The sequence below is a fragment of the Haliotis cracherodii genome, unplaced genomic scaffold, assembly GCF_022045235.1.
Source record: "Haliotis cracherodii isolate W230 unplaced genomic scaffold, xgHalCrac1.p SCAF_5, whole genome shotgun sequence".
NCBI lineage: Eukaryota > Metazoa > Mollusca > Gastropoda > Lepetellida > Haliotidae > Haliotis > Haliotis cracherodii.
The window spans coordinates 22213299-22235347 of NW_027266308.1; the positions used below are offsets into that span (position 1 = coordinate 22213299).

At 42.3% G+C, this 22049-nt stretch overlaps 1 protein-coding gene across 1 annotated transcript in view; it reads right to left on the bottom strand.

Moving 5' to 3' along the window:
• LOC139444228 (xanthine dehydrogenase/oxidase-like) overlaps positions 1-22049 on the bottom strand; it is a 35136-nt gene that overhangs the window by 6480 nt on the left and 6607 nt on the right. Inside the window, exons 4-26 of the mRNA XM_071225150.1 lie at positions 20300-20408; positions 20070-20196; positions 17569-17630; positions 17324-17389; positions 14496-14570; positions 13896-14034; positions 13202-13369; positions 12292-12368; positions 12086-12179; positions 11568-11680; positions 11294-11481; positions 10971-11118; positions 10292-10472; positions 9990-10168; positions 8573-8692; positions 6281-6511; positions 5509-5572; positions 5304-5373; positions 3515-3602; positions 2945-3031; positions 2130-2321; positions 618-763; positions 30-111 (exon numbers count right to left, since the gene is read on the bottom strand). Coding sequence (XP_071081251.1) covers positions 30-111; positions 618-763; positions 2130-2321; positions 2945-3031; positions 3515-3602; positions 5304-5373; positions 5509-5572; positions 6281-6511; positions 8573-8692; positions 9990-10168; positions 10292-10472; positions 10971-11118; positions 11294-11481; positions 11568-11680; positions 12086-12179; positions 12292-12368; positions 13202-13369; positions 13896-14034; positions 14496-14570; positions 17324-17389; positions 17569-17630; positions 20070-20196; positions 20300-20408 — 2806 coding nt within the window. The remainder of the gene's footprint in view (positions 1-29; positions 112-617; positions 764-2129; positions 2322-2944; positions 3032-3514; positions 3603-5303; positions 5374-5508; positions 5573-6280; positions 6512-8572; positions 8693-9989; positions 10169-10291; positions 10473-10970; positions 11119-11293; positions 11482-11567; positions 11681-12085; positions 12180-12291; positions 12369-13201; positions 13370-13895; positions 14035-14495; positions 14571-17323; positions 17390-17568; positions 17631-20069; positions 20197-20299; positions 20409-22049) is intronic.

The following is a 22049-nucleotide window of genomic DNA, read 5'->3' on the forward strand; positions in this document are numbered from 1 at the left end:
ATGACTGATGTAATAAATACGGCACTTACTTTACACATGAATCTCTCATTGAAGCCGATTCCAAATCGATACGGAACAATGGCAATACCCCTTTTCTTCCACTCATTGTGTCTGTAACACATATAAGGACTTTACATGTTATTTGTACATTCAAGTTGGACTTTTACAACGAATGGGATCAACTTTAAACAGCTGGGTCAGATTGTTACAAGTCTTCACCTAACTAGCCTGTAAAACTCATGTAACAGCTCCATCTGTTAAACACTTAATACGATTCATCGGTATTTATCTTGCACTTGACTCATTTGTAAAACTCTTCCACCTGACCTGCTTGTTAACCTTATCCATCTGTTCCGCTTGTTAACCTTATCCATCTGACCCGCTTGATTACCTTATCCATCTGACCCGCTTGTTAACCTTATCCATCTTACCCGCTTGTTAACCTTATCCACCTGACCCGCTTGATTACCTTTTCCATCTGACCCACTTGTTAACCTTATCCATCTGACCCATTTGTTAACCTTATCCATCTGACTCATCTGTTAAACTCCTGCACCTGAATCACATGTTAAACCCCTTCACCTTACTCATCTATTAAACCCCTGCACCTGACTCACCTGTTAAACTCCTGTACCTTTGTTTTCCGGACTTCATACTGACTTTCCTCCAGACACTGACGCCAACACCGGGACAGCATGCAGTTGTCGATCAACATCCCCGTCACCGTCACGTCTCCCTCTCTCAACATGTTCATCTCACGCACCTGGTGGGTACCGTAAGCAACACAACATGCATAAACAGTCATACTCATGGACAGAGTGGGACAATAATGTTTATCAGCGGGAGAAAAAAAATCCCCTATACCCCGTCAGGAACAAGACAGGCGGCACGTGGATTTCTGAGAGGGAGAATAAATCCCTTATACCCCGCCTCTAAGCAAACAGCCGCACGCTTTTTCTGAGTCCATGAAAGTCACATGACATGGCACAAGTTAACCTCAGCTCAATCGAACAACTATTTTGATTTTGTTTTAACTCGTTTACAATGTCATATTTAAACCTGTCGGTAAGACACGTGGTTTTATGCTTCACTCGTTAGGTATTATACTACTCGCATAAAATATAACGAGGGACCAATAAAACCACTTGTACCCCAAGTGATACTGCTACAACTGAGAATGTACAACTGTATCAGCTCACATTTCCATTACCGGCAGAACAAACCAAATGCTGATTACTTGAATTGTTTGTGTCACACGCGTATATTATGATGTGTAAGGCGACACGTGGGATACAGACGTTTGAGGAGCAGCAGTTTGCACTTTACAGCTGCGTCCCTTAGGTGTGCCAGGATCCGATGATGGTGGGTTTGAATTCAAGAGTCGTTCCGATTATGATACCAACATTGTCAGCATTATTCCAATGGTGATCGGTTTCACCAAAGTGGTAAAGGTCTAAGACCTGCATTAATTCTAGTTTTCCTTTCACATTAAGCTGACACGCCGTGATACCACTGGAATATTGTAAACGGTGGCGTACATACAACTCACTCACTCATCATTGTGTCATTATGTTTGTGTGACTCCTTTGACAGGGGTAGACCATTTAATATCCCTTCTCTAACAACAATTCCAGCACTCTCCAGAATACCTCATGGCGGGTCCCTTGGCAATCTCTTTACCCATCTTCCAGTGGGGTTAACACCTTGTCCCTATGCGGGGAATCGAACCAGGTTCCTTGACACAACGAGCAGACGCTTAAGAAGCGCGACCCGACGCCAAATTCAACGTTAAAAGAACCCGAGAGGTCTATTGTTTGTTTGTTTGTTTGTTTGTTTGTTGTTTAACGCCGCACCCAGCAATAGTCCAGCTATATGACGGCGGTCTGTAAATAATCGAGTCTGGACCAGACAATCCAGTGATTGAGGTCATGAGCATCGGTCCCCGCAATTGGGATTCGTTGACATAAGTCAACCAAGTCAGCGAGCCTGACCACCCAATCCCATTAGTCGCCTCTTTCGAAGCATAGTCGCTTCGTACGGCAAGCATGGATTCCTGAAGACCTATTCTACCCCGGTTCTTCACGGGTCCGAGAGATCTATGACTCGTTATAGTGAGCATCATTACATACCTTAGTTTCAGTCATGTTAAGTCTGCTGGCGACCTCCGTCATTATCATCTCCGACACCAGGAAACTGTCCGGCGCACCGAACCCCCTGAATGCTGTATTAGGGGGAGTGTTCGTCTTACACAGGTAGCCAGTTATCCGGCAGTTGGGGTAGCGGTACGCGGCCCCGAAACTCAGCACACATTGTTGAAGAACCTGAGAACGATCACATTTAGCTGCGTAAAACAGTAATAAAACTATGTCATGGGTTTTATACAATTTCTGTTACTACAATAGCTGGAGCAGAGATAATCAAACCCGATCTAAGGCGAGATGAGCAAACACTTTAACTATTAAGACGTCCCATCACTCCAAAATGTGTGTAATGCTTACGGTGGTGAATATTAACCATTGTTATATTAATATCAAAATTCAATTTTGCTCTCGCACTTCCGTTGCCAAGTTCCCTTAGTTTGTCTGGATCTCTCTCATAGACAGAGGTCTCAAAATGCAAAGAACACAAAACACGGCCGACGGATTCAATTCCTTTAGGCTTGGAAATTCTTTAATGAACTAGAACACACACACACACACACACACACACACACCCTCACACACACACACACACACGCAACACTATACCCCATTAAGCATCTTCAATGCACCGAGAATAACGGAAAATCACTTCATTGACATGTAGATAACTGATTTTAGATTACAATGAACTCACATATGACTTTCTGAGGTTGTTAATACGTACTTTGTATGACCAACATTTTTTCCAAATGTTTAGATTCAATAGATCTCCTGTAAGCATATGTCGTTTCATTCCAACTCACGTCATAGGTAACATCAGCATGATGGCCACCGTCGACGTACATGTCCATCACAACGCTCTGGATCCGACCGTCTTTGGTGTAGCCGATCTGAAGAAACATCAGACACATTGATCATGTGGAGGTATGATCACATCGTTGTTCTGAAAATCGTTGATGCTAACCGATCCTTGTTCGACTACTGGGCTGAACTGAAATATCGAGCTACAGTAGAGATGAAGTGAAATGGGGTTTTAACGTCACGTCCAAGGGCTGTAAACCAAGTCCGACCAGTCCTTGTTCTAGCCCCTTAATGCCGAGCGCCAGACAGGGTGACAACAAAAAAACATCTTTTGATACGAAGCGGCCGGGGATCGAACCCCGGACCTTTTGCTCTCCGGGTGGACGCTCTATCACTAGACCAAGGCGGCGGTCAGACCTACAGTAGAAGGCAGATTCGTTACATACAGTGCGTGATATGTACATCTCATATCAAGCGTCGCCAATGGACAATATTGGTTCATAATTTGTAAACAGCTACATGTGCGAAGTTCACAGATGTTGCCTAACAACTTGACATGCTGAAGTCTCCACCTTGTACTCCGTGTGAAACCTGGGCGCCTTTCCCGTGATTGCCATGTCCGTTCTCCTGTCCAGCACACACCTCACCGGTCTCCGGTACCTGTAAATACGACAACACAGCATCACCACAACGTCTGGACATTTTCGGTCATATCACGGCGTCAGAATAATAATGGAAGAATGCCCGAGGTGATGCAAGATGTTTACCACTTTGGTGAACCTACAAACCCGGGTATGGTGCTGACAAATCAGTCGGCACAACGAGGAGGAATCTGAGACTCCAACTCACGAGTATAGACTTCGGGCACGTCTAGGCGCCTAATGGACGCAAATCTGTACAGTGTTTTGCTACAGCGTAGGCGACTAGATCTGCCTCATACTCAAGGCAGAAGTGCACATCACCACCTAATCGCGAAACTGGTGTAAACAAATCCTCAACTGGTTTGATAGATGACAAAACACAGTGATGACGATTGAGAGAGACAGGTGCAATAATCACTGGTAATTGGGTAAAGGAATACGTGTGAGATGACCTGACAGGGCCACCAGGACCCACATGTACAAGACGATCTTAGGACTAACACTGTTTGTAGCATGTGAATGTAAGGGTCCTATTGTAGCCTTACAGTTAAGATCGTTTAGTACAACTGGACCCACGAAGGTTGGATGATGACGTAGAGGGGAATGTCCGAGTAACTCTCCATTCCTTACAAATAATGGAGCAGAGGCCGCGCAGGGACCGATGCCCATTATTTGTAAGTAATGGAGAGTTACGAGGATATTCCCGTACTTAAACTCAACCCGGCTTTTACACTTTGACAAAATATTCTGTTGTTAAATATATTTGAAAAATAAACCAGAACTCTTTCTTGTCTATATTTATACTGCGTGAGTCGCCCTTTTGCGTGATGCACGAGAAATGCGTCTCTGCCGCTATTGCACGTGCCCCAAGCTCCGTCACGAGCTGACATTTACAATGCATGGTACACGGCTCTTGGTCCTAAACTAATATTTATCAATCGCTTGCACACTGTCGATACATGCTGATGGGAATAATAGGAAATATAAACCCCAGAACAAGGGATATTTATATTACCTTATTTGTTTTTTCTCGTCAAAGGTTTATCTAATTGCAATAAATATGAACATTGTTGTAGGTAACCTGCTCTAACACAAAATATATACATATTGTTTTGAGCTTTTAAGCATTACGCAAAATTATCAAAATATTTAATAGTTAATGTCTCACCATCCCTTCATGTGCCGCCGCAGCTGAGGTTGACAATTACACGTCCTCACATCTAACGATGCGGGTTCGAACGCCGCTGGCGACACATGTTTTCGGAAGAAAATGAAATTATTCACTTGTCAATAAATATAAAAAATAGTTCCAAGTGGAAATTAATTCACATGTTGGTTCAAAATAATGTACAGTTGACAAACAACTCTTCATTCCTGAAAAATAATGAGCGTTCAAACAATAGAATGACCTCACAGATGTGTTTTAAGTGTCCGTCACAGCCGACTTCATGGAATCGTGACAGTACTTCAAAGGTATATATAGGAACAACTGCGAAAAAACAGGAGTTCTCGCAGTTGTACCGTTACATCCTGATAAAGTATTCACTCATACTCTATGTACACTACCCAAAAGAATACCCGATTTATTTAAGTAGTATATTTAGTACAGACTTGCAGATGCCACTTGCCGAGTTTCTAAATCAAATATTGTGTGGGAATACTTTATAATATTATCACTTCGGTTAAGAGTTAGCGTCCGAGTCTCAACTGGACAACTTACTTGTACGCCGCCACGGCCACAGGCTGAGACAGGAGGTCAACCCTCGATATTTTCCCCCCGAAACCGCCACCTGAAGGTACAACAAATGTATTTAAGTAAACCGCCACAGAGAGGCACATCAACACGTATCAACTAAACACCCGCTGAAGACACATAATCGTTCCCCTCTTTCTTTCCATCAGTAAGTTGCCATTGTTATACTTACCAATTCGTTTGACGTGGCACACGACGCGGTTGAGGGGGACCCCTAGTACCCTTGCAACATTGCCCTGAACGTGATACAAGAAAAGGCTGATGACAAACATCTCGACTCTAAGCCTACCAAAGGAAAACCTGAGATGTGTCCAAAAATATTGAAATGTGTACATTGTCTTTTTACTGAAACAGACGTTCAGTGTGCAAGAGCGACAAAATTTAATGGCATACACATTTCTGTCTTCTTCAATACATCTTAGTTTGCTTCTTTGACAGGCCTTTAGGTCATTGAAACTGACGTGTGAGAATAATGTTTCATTTGTTGCGATAATTGTTGTGTGAAAGCAATGAAAACTCATGAATGTCAGCTAAGAAGTTACCATATATTTGAGCACGTTGTTACTGTAACAAACCTGATGCATTTGACACGATACACGAACTTCAGACAACTAATTTTTGACGCATCCGATTTAACGTATCAGAGGTCAAATGATGATATAGATTGAAGGAAGTCGCTTTGACCAGACAGTCGGTTTGACAGGATCCGACACAACGGTGTTCAGATTATACGTCAATTCTATGTCATGGTTTATAAAACGGCACAATAATGTAATGTTGTTGGTTTCGTTGTCAGAATGACCAGTCATTATATAATTACAACAAAAATTTACATTCACGCATCATCTCAAAAACTGAGCATCCGGTCAGGGAAATCATGGCTCTGCTTTGAAGAGTTCAAAAACAAAATCTCGTTGTTACAACGTGTGTCTCCGAGTGTGTACCTGGGTTCCAGATGGGTTTTGTGACGTGCAGTAGACATCCACCTCGTTATGTTCTGCCCTTGGCTTCACCAGAACACCCTGACATTCCATGTAGAAGTGTTCCCGTGGGTCGATGTCCACGTGACCCTTAATAACCACATCAGATGCAGCGAACCCGGCGTCAACATCACCGAAGACGATGGCTGGCGTGGCTGGTTCCTCAGTGTAGAACGCCTTCTCCCGAATGGCGTCCTGGAATACGATTTACTGTCTTATTCATACCTGCATGATGAATGAATGGTACACACGCTTGTGACAGGTAATAACGACATGGGAATATTTTCGACCTTTATTCCTTTTGTTGAGAGTGATGAGGTTTTTCAATGGGTGTACATATGGTACATTCTGAGAGAACAGTTACCGTAGATGGTTACATAAATCACATTTTAGTAGAAAACAACACTCGTCTTCCTGCTTTGACGTTACCGAGGGAACAAACGACAAGGTAGAAAGAGAGTCATTTATGCCCCAACGGATCTGCATAATTTTAATAAATGAGCTTAACGTTTAGAAATTATGAACAGTTATCACACAATATCCTAATTATTATGAATAAGAACTAAACACTGTTCATTTCAACAACTATACTAGCCACATAAAGAAACTGTGCACGGAGAAAATATAGATATAAGGGCACACCGTCCATATATGAAATAAAGGTTTGAACACAGCAATTACTGGAGACATTCAAACGCTCATGCACGTGCCATGCGATATGACGTCATTGATGGGGGCCTATGGACGTGCAATGTGTTACTGCACGTGCATCCTGTGCAGCTGTACATAGCATGTGCAACTCAAAATTCGCTATCACTTTGGAAAGCATGATCTGTGGTCATTCAAAAATTCAAAAATTCTCAGGCGCAGACACAAGCATATCACAAGCAAATCATGCCAAGATTGACAGCTGCACAGCGTCATGAAGCCATTGGAATGATCCGAGCGGGAATGAGGCAACAACAGGTGGCAACACATTTCCAATGCCATCGTAACACGATATCGGCATTGATGAGGCGTTATCAGAACACAAATGACGTTGCCGACCACCCACGTTCAGGACGTCCCCTAGTAACGACGCCAAGACAGGACAGATGGATTCGAGTTACACATCTCCGACACAGGTTCCAAACGGCAGTAACGACGTCCCAGACAATTCCTGGACTGCGCCGTATCCATCCCAACACTGTCAGGAATCGTTTACGTCAGTACGGGATTCGACCACGACGCCCTGCCATACGTCCCATCCTGACACACCGTCATCGAGTCGACCGTCTAAGATGGTGTCGAAATCATGTTCGCCAACCTCGAATATGGTGGAGAAATGTTGTCTTTACAGTTGAATCGAGGTTCAACATTTCCCACAGTGACGGGCGCCAACGTGTCTACCGGCGTTTGGGAGAACGTTATGCACGCAACTGTATTGTGGAGAGGAATCGTTTTGGAGGTGGCTCTGTGATGATTTGGGGTGGGATAACAGCACGGCACCGAACCCATTTGGTGGTTGTTCAGGGCAATCACACTGGTGTTGGCTACAGAGATCAGATTCTGAGGCCTGTGGTCATTCCTTTCCTGCAACGTCATGGCCCGGGATTAACACTTCAACAGGACAACGCTCGTCCTCACACGGCTAGGGTCGCAATGGATTTCCTTCACCATAACAATGTCATGTTACTGCCATGGCCTGCCGATGCACTGCTGTGATTCACGCACAGGGTGGTCATACCCGTTATTGACTTTGTGACTTTGTCGTTTGACCCCCTACTCCATTTTGATCTTCTGACGTCATCGTAACAGATGTTGTTCAGGTCCCGTTGACATTTTCTTATGGTCCGATCATTCAGCTGCTACAGCGTCTGCATCATTTTGTTCTTGCTGTGTTGTATTTCAATCCAGAATATATTTTCTCCGTGCACAGTTTCTTTATGTGGCTAGTATATATGTTAAGGACCCGAAGTGTATAGGTAAGGATAAAATGTCCATAAGGAGGCGTATAAAGATTTTCATAAAGAGTGTTTCTAATATTGGAATATAACATTTACAGTAGACCAAAGAGGACCTTACTTTATTGTTCTTCCTTTTATCGTCAATGAATGTACCTTGTCCAACGTGTAAGTATTACTGAAGCACTGGAACTCAACTACCGATGTCGTTACCGTCTTAATGTTAATGCAAATACACTGAATGTAAAGGTAGAATCAACAAGCACAACTTTGAATTGGTAAGATTTACAATTAAGCAGTTGAATGAATATACCTCTATAGTAAGAACGGCCGGGAGATCTTCATATTGAACCTTGACACACCTTGCTGCTTCCAGGGCCACCTGGCGGTCTGCGGCTATCACAAGGCCAATAATCTGACCACAACAATTCACCTGAAGAATTACACAGTGGAAATGGTTGTAAAAAAGCTGTATAACTGAAATATTTTAACAGTGATAACATAAAATCATATGAGGGGGTATCAAAATGTTTTGAACTTTGCAAACATAACTTAAATATGGTCGTGAGATTGAAGTATGTTTCAACATAGTCCCTTGTAGTATATAATAATAAGTATATACATTTATTCAATCTCTTCCCTCCAGAACAGTGAACACTGGTCTGTCAACCAGTCTTCCACAGCAGCAAACAATTCTTGGTCGTTGAAAAATGTCCGACACGCAAGTATTTTTCCCCAAAATTTGAAAACAGGTGATAGTCACAAAATGTGAGCATAATGTTTATTATTCATAGCAGTTTCCCGTTGTAAATAACGGATGTATAATGTACTATTGATGTCCCAAAAAGGTGGATCCGGGTGATTTCAACGTCTTAGTTTTTGGAGATCTAAAGTGGTTCCACTCAATGGATTCATGTTTTCTCCCGGGATCACAGTGATGGATCCATGCCCCTTCCCCTGACACTAGCCTAAAATCAAAATCTCCTGGGTTGAAATTAAAATCTGGTAACAGGGCATTAAAGGTAGTGACCCGCGTAGCCGTCATTTTATCACTTGCATTCTAGGAACATATCGGGCACAAAACCGTGACATTTAAAATGTTCATGGAGGACTGTTTCCATTGATCCATACAAGAAATCTGTGGTCTCTTCTTACTCAAGGTGTGTAGTGCGCTTGTTAGGGTACCAGGTGATGACTGGCAACAATGTTTTATTTTGTGGTGGTGGTGAGGGGGGACATACCAGAGCAAGGGTCATCTTCCAATCTCTCACGTACGTCTCTCGTACGTCGCACCCAACGATTCATTGTTGTACATGATGGTGCAACCTCCGTATACAACCGTTCATAAACATCCTTGGTGATTGACCCTCCTGGGTAAAACAATTTATGCCTGCTCTATATTCAGTTTTGTCCATTGATGCTAAAGAGTAGGGTACCATGGAGTAGAAGTTAGTTATCAGCCACTCACTCAGTTGAAGCACTCAAAATTGTGAAAGATGACTCAAACTTCAATACTAATAAACATGCAGTAAACATAACCATAACCTAGTTATACCAGGCTTCAAACTTTCTGATATCTATTCGTATGTACATATATACAAGAAAAACAGTTTGAATATTTTTTGGGATATATGTATGAAATTGTTCGGTCTTTACTGCAAAACACTATCCCAAAAATATTCATGATCACTAAGTTTGTTTGGTCAGAACGCTTTACATCCTGAAATAACCTTTGTTTCAGCAAACACTTCTTCCTCCTCCACAACACAGCCCCAAAGGTTCTTTCCTGGCACATCCTGGTGATCCACATATCCTGTCACCCCTGGCAACGCGAGAGCCTCCGTCGTTTCTACATTCACGACCCGAGCGTGTGGCTTCGTACTCAACACAAGTCCAGCAAACAACTCTTCTACAATCATATGAGTACATATTGGTAGAATTATTCTCATGGTTGCAATGGTTAAGATGAGATATATCTTTGCTGTACATGTGATTAATTTTCCAGTTAATGAAGAAATGTTGCCATAACTACCTTCACATCTCGGCATGTCATCCAGGTACACAGCCTCCCCACACGTGATCTGTAGCGCACTGGAGTGTGGGATAGGTCGACGCATGTCATCCTCCGGAAGCTGACCTGGACCGACATTGTCAAACAATCGGGTACTCTCGAAGTCGACAGTAGACAGGGCAGAGGGAGCATTGCGGACAGTCTGGGCAGAGAAGGTTTAACATCCAGATTGCACTATTACTAGACGAACGTTTAGTCTATGTACGTTTTTATTACACAATATATTTCTCTCATCTAATTGTTATTAGTGGGTGAGTGAGTGAGTTTGGTTTTACGCCGCTTTTAGCAATATTCCAGCAATATCACGGCGGGGGACACCAGAAATGGGCTTCACACATTGTGCCCATGTCGGGAATCGAACCCGGGTCTTCGGCGTGACGTGCGAACGCTTTAACCACTAGGCTACCCGACCGCCCCTAATTGCTATTAGAAATACAATTTCTTGATGCTGATTCCATAATAGAGCTTGATAGACTTGCTTTTACATGAATCTAGTTTTGTTTTGTTTTCATAATAAACAGATGTTCGACAAGGTGCAGGACTGCACAAATACTTGTGATGACGGGTGACTGAATATCTATGCTAGGATGTACTCAATAATATACATCATCAATATCAAAGGTTGATCCAAACAGACTACCTGTCCACTGAGGGTCTCCTCAACAGCAAACATGAATTTGAAAGCCTGGGCCATCGCGACATGCCGGGTGTCGTCAGTGATGGCTGACTTGTCAAGGAGGTTTTCAAGGGAGGCAAGAACGGTTGGCACCAGTGACAAAGACCAGATCCTGAGCATAAACGGAAAAGTGGGCATATCCATTTAAGACATTACATTAACCGCCAATGGGTAGTTAACAAAACTAAATTAAAAATCAATTATTGAATAGCATACAGTTTACATGTAGAAAACTTGCTTCTCGAGTGAACACTGTATATATACTCAATATCAGCACTGATACATACTTTCCAACTACGTGCTGCATACAGTTTTGGGTTTTCACAATTGGTTGGAAACATTTGCCACCGAAAGTGAAATGAAGCTCCTCGATGGTATTATTTCCAGGTTTAAAGGTTATCTTTGGAACTGTGTTGACAACAGCTGTATCAAAACCTTGACGTTCTGGCTGCTTGAAGAACATCATGTGGTCATCCTGTGAAAAGGAAAAGGAGTTTTGGAAGTCAAGTCTGCCTCATCACAATACAAATATCCGACGTAAAAGATCAAGCAAAGACACACCTGTTTAGTGAATGGGAAGCTGGTGTAGACGAGGACGTCGCCAGGTGCCAGACATTGCTGTGGTGGTGAGGTCATCACTGCATCACGGTACGGGATGGTCCTCTCGCCGCTGTCTGCATGCAGAAAGTTTGGGGTTAAAACAAAATATTGACAGCAAAGCGTCAGTGGGATTGGGCTTCATAGAGACATTATCATTTTCTTTCCAGTTTCCAAGACATAAAACTCTTTTTTTGGACAGTAGGAGCGAAACCATTCTTTCGCGACCAACAAAAACCTCTCTATATATCAGTTATATCCAGTGTCAAATTTGTTCAGGTAAATCTCGAGGCAAAAGTATTTTTTTCAAAGATCTTCGGCAATAAGATATTTTTTTAAACAATCCCATTCTCCCTGGGAGTATTATGTGGTCGGTCCGTAACTGAACAAGGAAACGTTGTCGTTGTGACTTTCATTTTTGCCGTTTAAATAGTGAACTGGTAATTCTTTTGGATAATATATCAGAGATACCAGGATCTTACAGGCGTTGTCGATGTGCAGCATGGCGTCCATGGCCAAGAAAACCGGTTGAAGATCCGAAACTGTGGCCGGGTTGAGAAGATTCCCCCCAACACTCTGCAGCAACAGTGAAAATAATAAGTAACATTTCTTCACGCCCAAATCTACCCTGTCTCAATACGTAATGGGCCAACAATGATACTGTAGATACCGACTTAGTGATACCCACCGCCACGTTTCTGACTTGTCCTGCGGCCACCCAGCGGAGAGCATCCCCCAGAACCCTCACAGACCGGGTCCTCCAGCCTGCAAAAGTCATGCTTAGATTAGCAAAGAAGCATTGTTTAAGGGAACATTTACGTTTACAAATATGACCCCATCCTCATGGGTTATCTGTTGATGGTACCATGTCTGGCTATGATAACATGCATCTGCCAGGTATATGAATTGTAAACTTCTAGTGACGTCACACTATTGTTTTCCGAAGAATAACCTCTTACCTGGGACTCTTATAGAATATCAGTCTGTCTTTGTTTCGTTAATGTTACGCAGCACACAAGTGAATCTTACAATGTAACCCGAGTTACATGTCAACTAATAGGTCAATGAATACCGCTCAGTTAAAGTTACCTCATCTGGCAGGTGCAAGTGAATACCCCCGATTGAGAGTAACCAAACCTTGCAGGTGCACATGAATACCCCCGATTGAGAGTAACCAAACCTTGCAGGTGCGTGAATACCTCCGATTGAGAGTAACCAAACCTTGCAGGTGCGTGAATACCTCCGATTGAGAGTAACCAAACCTTGCAGGTGCGTGAATACCTCCGATTGAGAGTTACCTGTACATCTCACCTGGAACATCCGTGAATATCTCCGAGGGAGGGTTGCCTCACCTGGAATGTGGGGGGAAAGGTGGGAGTGAAAATTACTTCACCGGTTTCTTTCGTGAATACCTTCGAGGGAGAGTTGCCTCACCTGGCATGTGGTGGAAAACCTGGGAGTGAGAATTACTTCACCTGTTTCTTTCGTGAATACCTCCGAGGGAGTGTTGCCTCACCTGGCATGTGGGGTAAAACCTGCGAGTGAGAATTACTTCACCTGTTACTTTCGTGAATACATCCGAGGGAGAGTTGCCTCACCTGGCAGGTGCGAGACGAGTCCCGGAAGTCTGGTCCTGAGTTCCTCCAATGTGATGCCGGCCCCAACGACCAGATGGTCATCCTCCACCGTCAGCCTGGTCAACTCGGGGATGTGACTGGTCGACACCAAGGTCTGGGGCAGCTTGTGTTTCAGCTTCAAGTCAAGAACTGAAGAACAATAATGGATATTTACCCTGCTCACGGTGATTTTCTCATGACATTAGAAATTACAGCAAAGGGAAACAGGCGTTAAACAAGATCATACCATTTCATCTCTTTAAATCTTCACTTGACAGAATAGCCGTCGGAATCAGATGCTATATTTAATCTGTACTTGTACCCAGTTAATCAGGACTCTACGGTCCAGATTGAAATAGTGTGTCTAGATTAAGGTATGATGAGTACGAGTTGTGTCCATTTGTGAATTACATACTTTCTTAGCAGTAATCGACAACAAGATTTCTGTCTGAAGTAATAGTGCTTCACTTTACAAAGCTGACGGGACGGTCGGGTAGCCTTGTGATTAAAGTGTTTGCTCGTCATGCCGAAGACCCGGGCTCGATTCCCGACATGGGTACAATGTGTGAAGCCCATTTTAGGTGTCCCCCTCCGTGATATTGCTGGAATATTGCTAAAAGCGGCGTAAAACCCATACTCATTCACAAAACTGACAGGTGTTTAAGTTTTAACATACAGATAGTTGTTCCTCCAGCGACGAGCCTCGCTGTGGGATTCTCGGCAAGACATTGCAGCAAAGCGTGCATGTTACGAGGCCGGATCCACGTGGTTCCCTCGTGCTCAAATGTGAGGGATTGTTCATTGTCTTCACCCAGCTGCCATTAATGAGTTAAAAAACAACATCCGTGTCAGTAAGTTAACAGTAAATTTGAATCTATTCCCGACATTTATACGTTACATGTTAAGACAGTACAGAAATAGCTAAATTAAAATCAACTATAATATACATGATAACATGACTGAATGGATGCGTACATTCAATAGATGCCCATTGTTTTATGACAATGTTTGCTGATTTATCAAGTGACAATGTTTGCTGATTTATCAAGTGACAATGTTTGCTGACTTATCAAGTGACAATGTTTGCTGATTTATCAAGTGACAATGTTTGCTGATTTATCCAGCAATCAACAAATTGACTTATCAAGTGACAATGTTTGCTGATTTATCAAGTGACAATGTTTGCTGATTTATCAAGTGACAATGTTTGCTGATTTATCAAGTGACAATGTTTGCTGATTTATCAAGTAGACTTGCATGCAACACAACCACTAACCATCAGCTGTGGAGGGAAGATGACATCCTGGGTTGGTTCTCGAGTACAGAACGCGTGCTGATCATCCGGGGCCTTCTGGCAATACAATGACGTTTGGCCCAACAGTTACAATAGGAGTACATGTGTATAAGCCTGCTACATGGATAGGCTAGATCAGGTCTGTTTAGACTGAATCGTTCACAGGCCGACGTCATATAGCTGGAATAATGCCAACTAATGCGCCAAACAACAAGCAAACAGTAGATCCACATTTATATGGAAGCGTTTATGAGGAAATGTGCAGGTTGTGGTACTATTAGCAGTATTTGAAATGAGGGTGTATTGAGTTGTGAGTAGTTGCAAGACCCCGAAACTGCAGACATACCCCTCCCCATAGTAGAACAAATAAAATAGATGTTTTTTTGTATTTTTGTATTCAGCAGTCTCGAAATAGTAGTTTGTGGTCAAATGTTTTGGTGGCAGATACTGTTTCTTGTTCAAAATGCACATTTCTGTTGTAACAATAGAGACAATCAAATAACCCCCCCCCCCCCCCCTAATAAGGTAGTTAGTGCATTTTTTAAAACATGCAGCCTTGCACAAATTGAGTTATTAGAGAGACTAAGCCCAAAACAAGGAAATTTATTTTACGCTTTATTTTCGTTTTCCAATTATTAGCCCGTTTGGAAATACTATTTATGTAGAGGATATTGTTAAGGTTTGCCTAATATCAACGATTTTTTCAAACCACCGTAGAGGTCAATTTGAAGGTCAATATCCCTTTGAAGGCCAACTTCTAAAAATAACACATAAACAGTATAAAACATGCTACAAATGCACCTACATCTATCATTACTGGTTCTGGGTATGCTTGGTAAAGCCATATAGATTAAACGGGGGAAAAAATGTGCACAACGAAATAATAACTGCTCCACATCACAAATGGAGAAGCAGATGATACACATGAATACACTATCACTCTCAATACCCAAGGAATGCACTACTATGGTCATTATATTTGTAATTACATTGATTCTTCATAAGAGAAAGTCATTTAAACCACACGACGGGTACAGTTAGGTATGACAAGACTGTCAAAGGTAGTGAAATGAACAAATGAACATGACCGAGATATAACCGAGAAATATATTTACCCATGGCATAAAAGAATATTGTGGCTTTGTAGCCATGCTGCGTTTCCAAACACACTTCTGCACTTGTACACGATAGACGTAATTCAAAATTAACAGTAAATGCGCTACTGGGTCACTGAATGTTCTTCCGGTCTATCACTTCGTTCTCTGGTTTGTTTGAAGACAACATACAAACGATTACTTGTTATGCAAATTGTGCGAGCGGCAGGTGTTATCGGTAAGGCATGACATGCGTGCATTTTCCACTGATTTACAGTGATCTATAGTGATCTGTAGTGATCTGTAGTAATCTGTAGTAATGTTGAGTTTTCCACCGCTATTTTGCTGTTACGCCAAATGTAGTCTGTATCGGCGGATAATCGAGACCGGTTGTTTTCTGGTGTTGACATTTTATATCCTATGAATGATAAAGTTACACTGAACTGTTTAGTAGAACTACCAGTAGTGAAAGTGGCGATAACAACTAGACCTTCAAGAGTTTGTTGGCCTCACAGGGAAACTTACATATCATGGATAATTACAAGGATATACCACTTGCATTCATGAAGACTTGAGTGACAGTGACAGTGACTGTGGCAGTGACTAAATGTATCTTACAATATTGGAGAACAGTAATGGATTTGTTAATGAATTACAGACAATATTGAACCCATTGCAGGTAAGTACTTCACACTGCCTCTTCAAAGTAAGTCAATATTATCAGCAATTATTTAAAGTATATAACATCTGCGATAATAACATGTCTTATATTTGACAACAACATGACAGATGTAGCTCCTTTTTTCATGTTTTCGACTTTGTGATGAAATAAATATTCCAAAATGCAAACTGACTTGTTTACGGTCATTTCTTTGATTTATTTAATTTTGAGACAAAAATGTGCATTTTACCACCCCAAAACACGTTTGCCACCAAAATAAATCACCACAACCAGAATTTTCGAATGCATAAATGACATCTTGTGAAGAAATATGGTTGTGCTTTGTTCTACTGTAGAGAGGGGTTACTCTTTAAATAAGCCGCATTTTAAGAGAAAGATGGCAGTTTACCGCTTCCTTGATCAATATTTCAGTTATATCAGGACGTGTCAGGTACATGTGTGAGGAAAATCCAACGTGACACGGGTTGTAGTTGGGTATTCAAAGTAGACAGTAATGACAAAGTACTGATAAACCAAGAGTAATCATCAGAGTGAATTAGGAGTCAAACCTACGACTGCCAAGCAACGCATCCCTGGACAGCGAATTGAAACGTCTTAAACCACATGGCACCCATATTCATATTGTGTCATCAAAGGTTTTTTATATTTCAAGGGAGAGAGGGATGGATATCCTAAGGATCCACAATTCTTTGTGAAGAGTTGCGTCCCTTAGATGTGCCAGAATTCTCTGCTCATATGTTCCAATACCTAATTCACCCTGATTATGATGATTAATTTACCAGCCATGTCACTGATCGTGGGTTTTACGAAAGTTTTTGATGCCTAACTAGGTCCGGCATATTCTCGGGTTTTCCTCAATCATACAGCCGACACCACATGATAAAACGGAAGCACGGGTCAAAGCGGAGGTTAACCTAATTTAAACATTCGTTCTAACTGTTTAAATATAAAATGAGAAAACTTGAGAACACAGTGCAGTCATCACCGTGATGACTTGAGGTGATTTGTTCCCGCACGAAGACACTGCTTCCTACCTGATAATCTTCTGCATCATGTGACCGACATGCACACGTGACTTCGTCACCTTGACAACACCTGGCCTGCAAAAGAGCCATCATTCTGTACATTGTGCAAACACAGCGTGGGAAAATTTGAATGTTCATACTTAAGTCAAGTTGGTGGTTTCAATACAGGTGATCTTAAAAGCCGTATTATCTCGAAAAAAACAGTATGCAGTTACAATGGATGGCACAGTGTGCAAATATGAGGAAGGACTTACCTGTGCTGCCTTTGTAAATCCGTCTATGATTGATCTATACCCGGTACATCGACAGAGGTTGCCTAATGAAAATCGCACAAACATTGTACCTAGTTGTTTAACGTAGCACTCAGCAACATTCCAGCCACATGACGGCGGTCTGTAAATAATCGGGTCCGGAACAGAACATCCAGTGATTGACATCTTAAGCATCGATCTATCCATTTTGGATACGATGACATGCAACAACCACGTCAGCGACGCTGACCATCGGATCCCGATCCGGATCGCTTTTTACGACAAACACGGGTTGCTGAAGACCAATTTTAACCCGGATCTTCACGGATATCGTATTCAGCACAATCGAATGTCTTACATTACATTATAATACTCTCCAAACATAGTAGGGGGTATTCGAAAAACCCATAGGATTACAGAAATACCAGCAGGTATCGAGTGGTTATGCGTGGATAAGAAAAAGGACTAGGTGTAACATGACTATCAACGTACAGAACATGTTGGCGAATGAGGATGAAAACAATCAAGAAAGAAGATGTAGTCACAAAAAGAACGTTTGAGAACTATGCGTAAGAACCTCCGAGTGAGAATTACCTCACCTGGCAGGTGCGTGAATACCTCCGAGTGAGAGTTACCTCACCTGGCAGGTGCGTGAATACCTCTGAGTGAGAATTACCTCACCTGGCAGGTGCGTGAATACCTCTGAGTGAGAGTTACCTCACCTGGCGGGTGCGTGAATACCTCTGAGTGGGAATTACCTCACCTGGCAGGTGCCTGAATACCTCTGAGTGGGAGTTACCCCGTGAAAAACGAAGGGGGTGGAGCTTTAGTCACAAAAATAACGTTCGAGATGATTTGACAAAAATATATTTTATATGCCCTCACGATTTGTCAAACCTTCATTTATACTGCGTGGTATGGTCCGAATCAATATCCCAATGACAATTTCAGGGAGTCTCGTCCTCCCCTCTTTCAGTGCAGTCATAGTTTTCCTGCCCCGTATCATTACAGACCCCAAGCCCAAATCTGCCATGTTTCCTTACACATGACGTTCGTTAGGACGCCTCCAGACACGCCCACACCTATCCAGAAAGCCCAGAGTGAATCTGGAAAACATTATACGAGATCATCGGCGATTTCCCCAGTTTCTACGCAGTAACACCATAGGCATCGGGCTAAAATGTGTCGATATGCTAACGGTGGTCGTCGAGCATGCAGATGATTTGTCATCGTCGGGTCGGTAACTCAGCTGGCCTATTGCAAGTGAACAGTGATTTGATTGATTGTTTGGGCCCGATGTCCTAAAGCCTTGTTTGTGACCATTAACATCGTGTGTCTTCAGAAAGCTGTTACAAAGTCTGCAAATCACTAAATGGGACAACCCGTGAAGGTCTGGAACAGAATAGGTCTTCATCAACCCATGCTTGCCGTAAAAGGCAACTATGCTTGTGGTAAGAGTTGACTAACGTGATCGTACGGTCAGGCTTCCTGATTTGGTTGATGCATGTCATGGCATCCCAATTGCGTGGATTGATGCTCCTGGTGTCAATCACTGGATTATCTGGTCCAGACTCGATTTTTTTTCAGAACCGCCGTCATATAGCTGGAATATTGCTGAGTGCGGCGTTAAACAACAAACAAACAAACAAACAAATACTGAATGGTATCCTATGAAAGCTTACGTGCTACTGGCGATAAGACACTTCAACAATATTACTGGCTCAGAGTGATTTGACGGACATGTCACGAATGACCTTCCCCCTCCCCTCCGTAGGACATTCATGGCCCACGTGCAATGTTTTGGATGTGTTGGAGAGTTGGTTCCGAAACCATTCTACCGCTGGCAGTCATTCTTCAAATGTTATCTATCTTCTGACGACGGATCATAATATTTATATTTCATGTCCCCCTACCATTTTGGGAGAGTACATGTCTAGGCATCAGCTGTTGTGTATGAGATGATAGTTATAACCTGAAATGTTAGATCACGAAAGCGAAACAATAAAGTGTTTTATGTTACACGGAAATTGGGTTCAATGGCTGTTTGCGCCAAATCAAATTAGTGACCAATTAGTTAAACAAATGAATAGTGTATAAATAAAGGTATAAAAGGTAACGATAAATTCAATTAGTTTTTATTGGGAAATCATTGTACTCAACAGTTTGCCTGTGCACGGGTTGCATCCAAGGATATGATTCTGTATAGCTAATGTGAAAAACTTGATTTGGGTGTGTTGGGGGCGTTTAATAGGTTACCGTTCTATCTGTTGCAGTCATTTCTTCAAAGCTGTTCTTTGTTCTGACGAGCGATAACAAAAAAATTATTTCATGATCTCCTATATTTGGGAGAGTATATTTTATAATATATATATTATATATGTACAATGTAGTAAGACTGGATTAATAATGGCGCCTCTTCAAAGTTCATAGAGATCACATTGCTTGACTACCTAGCTTGAATTGACTTTTGAAAACCATTCTTTTAGGATCAGGATGCCACATACCTTCTATGGCCAACTGGATGTCCTCCTGGGAGGGCCGAGGGATGTTCCTCAACAGTGTGTACATGGACATCACCATGCCAGATGTACAGAATCCACACTGAACCCCGTGAGCCTCAGCGAGACACTCCTGGAATGCAGGGAGACTTAGAGGTGAAACTCGGGAATGGTTACATTGACTGTGTTTGATGCGAATATAACTTGTTATATGAAGTATATCATTCATCACCTACCTGGATCTTGTGCAGTCCCCGCCTCGTGTCGCCAACCCCCTCCACAGTGGTGACCGCCATGTTGTGCAGGGAACACAGCGGCAGTAGACAGGCGTTCACGGCCATGTGTCTGCGGAATAACAAGAGAGTCATAGCTTCATATTGTGTCTCCAAAATAACAACAGGACATAGCGTTGGATTGTGTGACTGCAGAATAGGGAGAGAGGCATAGCATTAGATTGTGTGTCTCCAGAATAACAACAGGACATAGAGTTGGATTGTGTGACTGCAGAATAAGGAGAGAGACATAGCATTAGATAGTGTGTCTGAAGAATAACAACAGGTCATACCGTTAGATTGTGTGTCTGCAGAATAACGAGAGAGACATAGCATTAGATAGTGTGTCTGAAGAATAACAACAGGATATAGCGTTGGATTGTGTGTCTGAGGAATAACAAGAGTGGCATAGCTTCATATTGCGTCTCCAGAGTAACAACAGGACATACCGTCAGATTGTGTGCCTGCAGAATAACGACAGGACATAACAAGAGAGCCATAGCCTCATATTGCGTCTGTAGAATAACAAGAGCACATAGCTGTATATAGTGAGCCTGCAGGTTAACAAGAGCACATAGCTGTATATAGTGAACATGCAGGCTAACAAGAGCACATAGCTGTATATAGTGAACATGCAGGCTAACAAGAGCACATAGCTGTATATAGTGAACATGCAGGCTAACAAGAGCACATAGCTGTATATAGTGAGCCTGCAGGTTAACAAGAGCACATAGCTGTATATAGTGAGCCTGCAGGTTAACAAGAGCACATAGCTGTATATAGTGAGCCTGCAGGTTAACAAGAGCACATAGCTGTATATAGTGAACATGCAGGCTAACAAGAGCACATAGCTGTATATAGTGAGCCTGCTGGTTAACAAGAGCACATAGATTTATATAGTGAGCCTGCAGGCTAACAAGAGCACATAGCTGTATATAGTGAGCCTGCAGGTTAACAAAAGCACATAGCTGTATATAGTGAGCCTGCAGGCTAACAAAAGCACATAGCTGTATATAGTGAGCCTGCTGGTTAACAAGAGCACATAGCTTTATATAGTATCTGCGGAATGACAAGAGGACATAGGGCATAGCATCAGATTGTGTGTCTGCAGAATAACAAAACGTTAGACTGGAGAAGAGCAAGAGGGGCATCGCGTGAGAATGGTTGTCTGCAGAATAAAAAAGATCACAGTGTTAAATTGTGTCTTCAGAATAACAAGGGAAATCTGGCTTTAGATGGGATGTCCGCAGAAAAAAGAAGAGCGTCATATCACAGAATAACAAGCGAGCTAAAGTGCTATATTGATTTTCTATAGAATAACAAGAGAAACTAGAGATAGCTCGGTTGTATGCAGAATAACAGGGGAGACGCAGCGTCAGTTTGGTTGTCTGCAGAAAAACAATAGAGCCATAGCGTTATATTAGTAGATTGCAAAATAGTAAGAGAGTCATCGCGTTATAATATACTTACACGCAAAAGAAACGCAAATCGAGTATACAGTATACATGCTATTTATTTTCGACAGTAAAGACAAGAAATACTAATAGGGCAAGATTGACAAAAAAAATTGACCGAAGACAGTTTAATGGATTAAAAGGCAGATGACATAATTGTTTTTTTCAAATGTTAAGGGCTTCGATACCCAAAATGTCAGTCGATACCTGGTGTGACCACCAATAGCATTGATCGCTGCCACTGCCATTGATCTCCTGTA